The sequence below is a fragment of the Oryctolagus cuniculus genome, chromosome 15 (genome assembly GCF_051225735.1).
Source record: "Oryctolagus cuniculus isolate XC-2025 breed Fujian yellow rabbit chromosome 15, ASM5122573v1, whole genome shotgun sequence".
Classification (NCBI taxonomy): Eukaryota; Metazoa; Chordata; class Mammalia; order Lagomorpha; family Leporidae; genus Oryctolagus; species Oryctolagus cuniculus.
This window is the reverse complement of record NC_142881.1, coordinates 238,143-247,003: the sequence shown is the minus strand read 5'-3', so window position 1 is coordinate 247,003 and position 8,861 is coordinate 238,143. Positions and strand designations below refer to the sequence as shown.

The 8,861-nt window shown below is 63.4% G+C and overlaps 1 protein-coding gene across 6 annotated transcripts; it reads left to right on the top strand.

Annotated features, from left to right (window-relative positions):
- Positions 1–20: 20 nt before the first annotated feature.
- On the top strand, positions 21–4,701 carry ZNF511 (zinc finger protein 511). Of its 6 annotated transcripts, none has more exons than XR_016221390.1 (7): positions 21–173; positions 556–629; positions 862–1,063; positions 1,131–1,255; positions 1,846–1,990; positions 2,659–2,808; positions 3,236–4,047. XR_016221390.1 is itself a non-coding variant. In XM_051824361.3 (6 exons), the coding sequence occupies exons 1-6, from the start codon at positions 21–23 to the stop codon at positions 3,312–3,314; spliced, it is 783 nt and encodes a 260-aa protein (XP_051680321.1). In that variant the 3' UTR covers positions 3,315–4,701. The 6 variants fall into 6 exon arrangements, 1 of the variants encoding a protein (XP_051680321.1); XR_016221389.1 differs by having other exon boundaries at positions 1,729–1,990; XR_016221391.1 differs by having other exon boundaries at positions 1,131–1,196; positions 3,236–3,510.
- The last annotated feature ends 4,160 nt before the right edge of the window (positions 4,702–8,861 follow it).

The following is an 8,861-nucleotide window of genomic DNA, read 5'->3' as shown; positions in this document are numbered from 1 at the left end:
AGCCGCAGGCCCCTGAGGGGATGCTGCTGCCGCCTGCGCTGCGCGCCCGTCTGGCTGGCGGGCCTGGGGCGGCCGAGCCGCTGCCCGTGGAGCGGGACCCCGCGGCGGGCGCCTCTCCGTTCTGCTTTGCGGCGCGCCAGGAGCGCTTCCCGCGGGAGCACGAGTTCTTCGAGGTGAAGAGAGCAGAACGGTGGTCGGGGGGCGGGGCCTCGAGGGTGGGCAGGGCGGGGGCGGGGCCCTGAGGGGAGGGCCCGGAGAGATGGGCGGGGGGGGGCCTTGAGGGCGGGCACGCGTTGGGGGCGGGGCCTTGGAGTGGGTCTGGTTGGCGGGCAGGGCCCTGAGGGGCTGACTAGAGAGGAAGCGGGGACCTTGAGGGCGGGCCCGGAGAGATGGGCGTGGGGGGGCCTCCTGTGAGCGGGGCCTTGAGGGTGGGCCCGAGCGGTGGGCAGGGCCTTGAGGGGCGGGAGGTGGGCTGGGCCTGTGATGGGCTGGCCTGGGGTGTGGCAGACTGCGCCCGAGCTCCGGGGGCCCGCCCACAGCACGGCTCTCTTGCAGGAAGGGGATGTGCAGCGGCACCTGTACCTCCAGGATGTGCTCACGCAGGTGGCCGAGGTGCCGGACAGGCCCAGGTGAGCAGCTCGGGCCAGGCCCCCACCCGTCCTGTGCCCGGAGCAGCCTGAGCCGAGCGAGCGCCCCCCATCCCGCCCGCGAGCTCCAGAGGGTGGGCTCCAGGCTGCCTGCTGTGCGCATCTTCATCCGCCCCCCCCCCCCCCCCCGTCTGGTGCGCAGGCAGCTTTCGGGGCGTCTCGGGCGGGGGCGTGGCGACGGTCAGGGGTCCAGCTCGGCCTCTGTCCTCGCCAGGGTGCCGGAGTTCACCTGCCAGGTGGCCGGCTGCTGCCAGGTGTTCGACACGCTGGAGTGCTACGAGCACCACTACCACACGCTGCACAGGAACGTGTGCGCCTTCTGCCAGCGGGCCTTCCCCTCCGGACACCTGCTGGACGCCCACGTGCTGGAGTGGCACGACTCGCTCTTCCAGGTCCTGTCCGAGAGGCAGGACATGGTGGGTGCCGGGCCGGTGGGCGGCGGGGCGTGGCGGCGGGGCGGGCGGTGACGCGGCTGCCTTTCAGTACCAGTGCCTGGTGGAGGGCTGCCCGGAGAGGTTCAAGACCAGCGAGGCCCGGAAGGACCACCTGGTGAGGGTTCACCTGTACCCTGCAGACTTCCGCTTTGATAAAGCAAAGAAAAGCAGAGGGTAGGTGAGGGGCCTGGCCGGCGGCTGGCCGGCGGTGCCCTGGGTTCAGAGGTCACCTCTGTGCTCTGCGGCTGAGCGCCTGTGGGTGGCCCCAGCAGTGGGCAGGGGTCACTGACGGGGGGAAGGGGGAGGGCAGATCCCTGGCTCCTGGCTCTGTGCTGGGGCAGCAGAGGGGAGTTGGGAGCGAGCGGGCGGCTGCCTTCCCTGCACTCATGACTCCTGGCCTTCTGACCTCCTGACCTCTGAGCAGCCTTGGGAGCTGCCCCAGACCCCGCCCCCCTGGGGCATCAGTTTTCTGTCCTGCGGTGCAACTGCTCAGGGCCCTGGGGGAGATGCCCCCCGGGATTCTGGAATTGCGTGCTATTTCTTTGCCTTTTTTAAGAAAAAAAATTTTGGTTTATTTGAAAGAGTATGGGGGGAGAGAGGGAGGGAGGGGGAGAGAGAGATCTTCTGTCTTCTGGTTCACTCCCCAGATGGCTGCAGTGGCCAGGGCTGGACCAGGCCAATGCCAGGAGCCAGGAAGTTCATCCGGGTCTCTCACGAAGGTGCAAGGGCCTTAGCACCTGGTCCACCCTCCTCTGCTTTCCCAGGCCATCAGCAGGGAGCTGGATCAGAAGTGGAGCAGCTGGGACTCGAACCAGCACTCATGTGGGATGCAGTGCTGTACCCGCTGTGCCACAGCGCCAGCCCCGGAGGGCTCATGTTAAGGGGAAGCCTGTAGTGCTAGATTGAGAGGTTGGTATCAGGGAGGGTGTTCCCTAGTCTTGGGCGAGTCCAGTAAATCTCTCGTGAGAGGCCTTTGGGGGGCTGGGGTTGTGGTTCAGCCGGTGAAGCTGCCCCTGCAGCAGCAGCAGCCCTTACCAGAGCGCCGGGTCCACCAGCGGCTCTGCTCCCACGCCTGCTCATGCTCCTGTGGGGGGCAGTGAGGCCCAGGTGCCTGGGCCCTGCACCCACATGGGAGACCTGGTGGAGCGCCTGGCTCCCGGCTTCAGCCTGGCCCAGCCCTGGCTGTGTGGGCCTCTGGGGAGTGAGCCAGCGGAGGGAGATCTCGCCCACGTGGGTGCAGGGAGCTTGGTCGGAAGTGGAGCAGGGACACAAACTGGTGCCCACGTGGGAGGCCCACGTCCAGGCAGCTTTGTGTGCTACGCCACAGTGCTGGCCCCAGAGATAAATCCAGAAGAGCGAACCCTGGTGGGCATCTACCACGTGGCACTGAAGGAGCTGGGGTCACAGCAGGTGTGAGGTGGTTCACTGAGGGTCAGGGTTCAGCACCAAAGTGGTGCCGGTGCCGATCTGCTCCTGGCACACCACAGACTGTGCCGAAACAGTAAGAGGCTGTGGTCTCCTGGAAAGTTCTCAGGGAAATAGGACCGAAGCCGCTGGTCACTCTCTGTCTTCCACAGCCCAGCCATGCCAGGGGCCAGAGTGAGCACGTCTGCAGGAGCCCCGCGGGATGACGGGGAGCAGTCAGAAGGGGACGCCATGGAGGTCGGCGCTGAGCCTGGGGCAGCCCCGGCAGCACCCTCGGCGGAGCGGAGGGCCTCGGGTCGCAGGTCAGCCTCTGTCTTCCAGAGCCTGTCCTGGGTGTGTGCAGACCGGGCAGTGCTGGCCGCGGCCTGGGCCGAGTTCTTGCCGAGTCAGCCTGGGTTTTTCTTCAACTCTGGTTCTGGGCGGCAGGAACGCATTGGGCCCGCAGCCCTGGGGTCCTCGCAGGTTGACTGTGCTTGTGTTGGGTTAGCGCTACTTCGGACCTAATCTGGGGGAAATGCCCCAAAATGGGGAAAAACCTCCAAAGAATCCAGCCCTGGGCACCAGCAGGTGGTCAGGGTTTCTGTCAGGCGAGGTGATCTCCAGAGCCCGCCGAGGCAGGAGGGGTGGGGGTGGGATGGGCGGTGTGTCGGGCACGGGGTTGGGAGAGGGGGCTGCAGAATGAAAGGCGTGTGCGCACTGGCCTCTGCGTGACAGAGCCTTCTCTTCCAGGGTTCCCCCCACCATCTGCTTTGGCCAGGGCGCATCCCGCGGGTTTAGAAGCACCACGAGAAGAGGCAAGCACCAGTGATGGGGCCGGCAGAGGCCCCCCAGGCCGGGGCAGGCTGGCCCCTGTGGCAGGTGTGGTGGGCGGGGCCTGCTGTCCTGGGCTGGGGCCCTGCCCAGTGAGGGCAGAGCTGTTGCCAGAGCAGTGAGGCACCTGCAGGTTCTAGAAACCACGTGGGTGCCCTCTCCAAACATGTGCAATGACTTCTTCACCGATGGTCTCCTGCGTCTGGGATGGAGTGTTCTGTTCTGGACTTCAGTTTCCCGGGAGACCCGGGAGCTTCAGGCCTCTGAGAGGTTGGGGTGCCGGGAAGAGTTGGAGGAGGCGGCCCCACCGTGGGCTCAGCTGCCGAGGGCAGCTCAGACCGGGGAGACAACAGAGATCTCAGCCTGGGCACCAGGCCTGCCCAGGAGGCCCAGCGGCCACACGCCACACTGTGCTCTATACCAGAGGGCGGTCCCCCCGCTTCCCCTCACCACCCTTCTGGGCTGCGGATTTGGCCAGAGCCTGCTGCTGGCTACCTGACTCCCGACACGGGCCACACGTGGGCTCTCAGGGCCCTGGATCGCGGGGAGCGTGGCGCCAGACTCAGAGAATGCAGCAGTGCTTCCTGCACCGAAATGGACAGGTTCCAGGTGTGTGGGGCTGAAAACCAGGACCCACGTTCAGGCCCTGGCTGTGGGTGGCAGCTGGGCTGCCCCGGCCTGTGGGAACCTGTGTGAAAGCAGAAAAAAATGGAACATGGAAATTCTGTCCACTCCAGAGTCCTCCTCCCTGCCCGGTCAGTGGCACAGCGGTGCCAGCACTCCGTGTATTCTGCCAGAGTTTTCCCATGCACGGTGTTGGCTTTCCCGGGGGGACTGTGCCTTGGCAGCTGAGCCCCACCCTGGCCTCCTGCCGCCCAGCAGCCCATCCACGCCATGTTGGATCGGAAGCATTTTCCTGGAGAAGCTGCTGGCAGAGGGCGCGAGTCCCTCCAGCGTCACCACCCACCTTAGAGCAGCTCTGCTCACGCAGGACCTGCGACCCAGCCTGGGGTCCTGTGGTAAGCAGGGCCAGTGTTCTGTCTGGGAGACCCAGCCTGGGGTCATGGGGTCAGTGTTCTGTCTGGGAGACCCAGCCTGGGGTCCCATGGTCAGCGGGGCCAGTGTTCTGTCTGGGAGACCCAGCCTGGGGTCCCATGGTCAGTGGGGCCAGTGTTCTGTCTGGGAGACACAGCCTGGGGCCCTGGGGTCAGCAGGGCCAGTGTTCTGTCTGGGAGACGGGACCTCAGGTCTCTTCGCTGACGCAGTTGGCACCTGTCCCACCACCTGTCGGCTCCTGCCCTCGTCACCATTCCCAGCTTCCTCCCTGTCCCCTCTGCCTCATCTCAGCCTCAGCGGCATACAGTCAGCATACAATCTTGGATACAGCTCCGTCTCGTCTCATTTTTCCCAAGGGCACTGGGACACAGATGCCGAGCTCTCCCTCACGCCTGCACCCTGTGTCCTGGGTCCTGTGGAGGGCAGCACCATGGGCCCACGTGGTCCTCTGTGGACATTCGCAGCATCCTTGAGTAACGTGCCCAGTGTCCTTTGCCCGAGGACACTTTCATGTCCCGGCTCTGAGGCTCTCACCGACCCCCGACCTGCTGCCTTCAGAACCCAGCAGTCAGCATCACCGGTTTCTGTTTTTTTAAGATTTATTTTTTATTTGGAAGGCAGGTTACAGAGAGGAGGAGAGAGGGGGGAAAGGGGGGGAGAGAGAGAGAGAGCAGGAGAGCAGGCACTTGTATCTGCTGCTGAAGCCCGGAGCCAGGAGCTTCTTCTGGGTCTCCAACACAGGTGCAGGGCCCAAGCACTTGGGCCGTCTTCCACTGCTTTCCCAGCACATTAGTAGGGAGCTGGATCAGAAGAGGAACAGCTGCGGGGCCGGCGCTGTGCCGCAGTGGGTTAACGCCCTAGCCTGAAGTGCCGGCATCCCATATGGGCGCCGGTTCGAGTCCCAGCTGCTCCACTTCCTATCTAGCTCTCTGCTGTGGCCTGGGATAGCAGTGGAAGATGGCCCAAGTCCTTGGGCCCCTGCACCCACGTGGGAGACCCAGAAGAAGCTCCTGGCTCTTGACTTCAGATCTGCGCAGCTCCAGCCATTGCGGCCAATTGGGGTGTGAACCATCGGATGGAAGACCTTTCTCTCTCTCTCTCTCTCTCTCTCTCTCTCTCTCTCTCTCTCTCTCTCTCTGCCTCTCCTCTCTCTGTGTAATTCTGACTTTCAAATAAATAAAAATAAATCTTTAAAAAAAAAAAAAAAAAAGGAAGAGGAACAGCTGGGACTCCAGCCGGCACTGATACAGGGTGCTGGCGCTGCAGGCAGAGGTTTAGCCTACTATGTCACGCCCGGCCCCTGGTGCAGGTTTGCTAAGAAGGCAAGGGGGCCTGGTTGCCAAGGTGACCAAGGTCCTGCTAGGCACCACTGGTCCTGAACCCCCCCCCCCAGCCCTTTCTGTTGCCTGGCTCACGTTCCCAGCCGCCTGGAGCAAGACCTGTGCCTTGGCCATCTGTGAGTTGCGGAGACGCGGGCGGCTCTGGGCTGATAGTGTGCCGGGAGGAGCCCCATGCCAGCCCCTTGCTCCGGCCTGACTTGTTACTGTCCGGCTGCCCCTGCTGGCCCTGCGGACGCAGCTCAGGTGAGGCCAGGAAGGGGTGCACTTCAGCCCCGGCCTCTGCCAGGTTGACCTCCAGGGACGAAGCCTCGCACCTCCTGCAAGGACGCGGCTACGATCTTCCATGAGTGCCACAGCCAGCTAAAGGCCCTGGGGTGCTGGCTGAGGCCACGCCCCTCCCCTCTAATCTGTCCCTGCCCGCCGGCTCCCGCAGCGCCCTAGCTGGCCATCATTCTCCACTTCTGGCCCTCCCGCACCCCTAGTCCCGCAGCAAATCCTGCTTGCGCCTCCCGGCCCACAGCCCTGCCACCTCTGGCGGTGTCCCTGCATCTCCCTCCGCAGCCCGCGGGGCTCCATAGGGGTGGTTGGCTCTGAGGGTGCTGCGGACGTGGCAGGGTGTGTGGGGGAGACCCCGCTAAGCACTGCCCTCAGCATAGAGGCAGCACCCCCCCAAGCCCTGTCCCCAGTGGGAGACCCCTCTGAGCACTGCCCTCGGCCTAGAGGCTAGACCCACTATGGGGAGGGGTGGACCCGGGCCTCAATTTGCCCATCTGCACACGTGCAGGCGATCCAGCCTGAGGTCTGGTGCTGCAGAGGTCGAAGGCCCCAAGGGAGACCGGGAGAGGGTGCCGACCCCTGGCTGGCGTGTGGTCTGGGGCTCCTGTACATTTGGGGGCTGGGCTGGTAGAGGGGTTCTGCTGCTCCTAGGGGACCCAGGGCCTGCCAGGGAGGCTTTGGAGCCCTAGGATTTGCTTGAGTGCTCCCTGCACCTGATGTCTCAGGAGAGGGAGCTGAAGGGGCTGGGGACAGCCCGAGGCTTCGACCTCTGTGGCTGGGTTTTAATTCTTTTGTTTACGGGGGTGGCGGTGGGGATCTGCCATGCACTGGTTTACTCTCCAAATGCCCACAACAGCTGGGACTGGGCCACACAGCAGAAGCTGGGGGTTCCCTCTGGGCTCCCAAACGGGCATGGGTGGCAGGGCCAGGCACGCGAGCGGGCACCCCGAGCATGCAAGCCGGAAGCTGGGCTGCAGCCAGTGCTCCAACTGAGCCCTGTCCCTGCAGCCTGCAGCCTGGCTGCACCCAGACCCTGTGTGGGCCCAGTGCCCCCAGCACCCAGCCTGGCCGTGTGGGCCCGGTGCCCCAGTACCCGCCCTGGCTGTGTGGGCAGATCTGCCTCTGCCCCAGCACCCGCCCTGCCTACTCCACCCCAGCTCCCATGCAGCTCAGGGGATCTGATGGGCCACATCCCCCCTGCACCTTCTCTCCCCAGCACACGGGGCACACCTCATCACCCCCCGCCTGGGACATGTCCACAGCAGACTGGACCTGCAGGTCCTGGTGTGGCGTGGGGATGAAGGGCTCCCGGGCACCAGCGGCCCCTGGGACTGTCCCGGGCTGGCTCCTGCGGGAGTGGCCTGGAGTCCTACAGGAGGCCTCAGGGGTTCACAGGACTTGCAGGGACGGCTCAGGGCCCCTCCCACTGGCTGGGCTCTGTGGACCCAACACAGTTGCTCTGGCTACATTCCTCCCCCAAGCCACCAGAGGGCTCTCCTGCATCTGCCAGGGTCCAGGGCGTCTGGTCTGAGGCCACCAACCAGAGGCTCTCTCCTAGAGGTTGCTGGGGAGTGAACCTGTCTGTCTCTCTGCCTTTCAAATCAAAGTAAACATTTTCTAAAGTGACAGTAACTGATTCTCAACCCACTACATGGAGCAGGGATCCGTGGGTTACACAGAAAGGAGCACACAGATGAGAGGGAGAAAGGGTTTTCTCGTCCCTCATCAATAAGAGCATGTAGACCAGCAGATGCAGAGAAGGTAAGGAAGCTGGAGAATCACCACTCGGAAAACACAATGGCTGGCTCAGACAGGACCGGTGGGGGATGCGACAGCTGCTGGGGGTGGTTACCCACAGTGTTCTGATCCGTGCTTACAAGGGGAAGGCCCTGAAGAAGCCACCTTGGGCAAGCGGCCATCAGGACAGGGTCCCGTGCATGGCCGCTGGCCACAGGTTGCACAGCTTAGGGTCAGGAAGGGCAGCAGGAGGAGCCCAAGGCAGCGGATGAATCTGGCATCCTGGACCAGATGTCTTTCTCAGGGGAGGCTACAAAGGACATAGCTGGGACAACTGGACAAAGTGTGGGCAGGGAGCATCAGTTACAGTATTGTGTCAACACTCAATCCCTGGTTACGGTGCTGTGTCAACACTCAATCCCTGGTTTTGCTGCCCTTCAGCACTGAAGCATGTAGGGTGATGAAGTTACTTCTCTTAATTGGCTCAGAAAATTGTTAGAGGAATGATGGCTAGAGAGATGACGGGCAGAAGGTGGAACACAGGTGACAGATGACAGGTGGCTGAACAGCTGGTAACACAGAGGGATGGGTAGCAAGATGACAGAGCAGAACCACTGGGAGCTGCCATGAGGGGCACACAGGACTTCATGTAATTACAGGGTTTCTGCAAATCTGAAATTATTGCAAAACGTTACAAGAATGAAAGGGGAGAGTTGCATTTTAATTCAATCACAACAGTGCAAGCTCTCTCTGCCTTAACTTTCAGCTGCCCCTCCAGGTCCCTGGGGTCACTCCTTGCTGCTCCCCAGCCCAGCAGGAAGCACATGGCGTGGACTGGGTGGCCAGGCCTCCCCTAAGCCTGATGCTTGGCCAGCTTCTGCCCACGATGTCTCTGTCATAGCATCTGCCCACTTCCTGGGCACCATGTGTGTACCTCAGCAGTGAGCCCTGAGCTCCCCAACCGGGACCCCAGAGATGGCCACCGCCCCGGGTGCTCAGAGAGAAGCGCAGGTCAGAGGCTCTGGATGGCTGCGGACATCGAGGGAAACACCCTGGGTTCCATGCTAGGGTGAGGACCCCCAGAGAGCATGTGGGGTGCACCACCCTTGATGTTGAGTCCCCTGCGTCTTCACCGT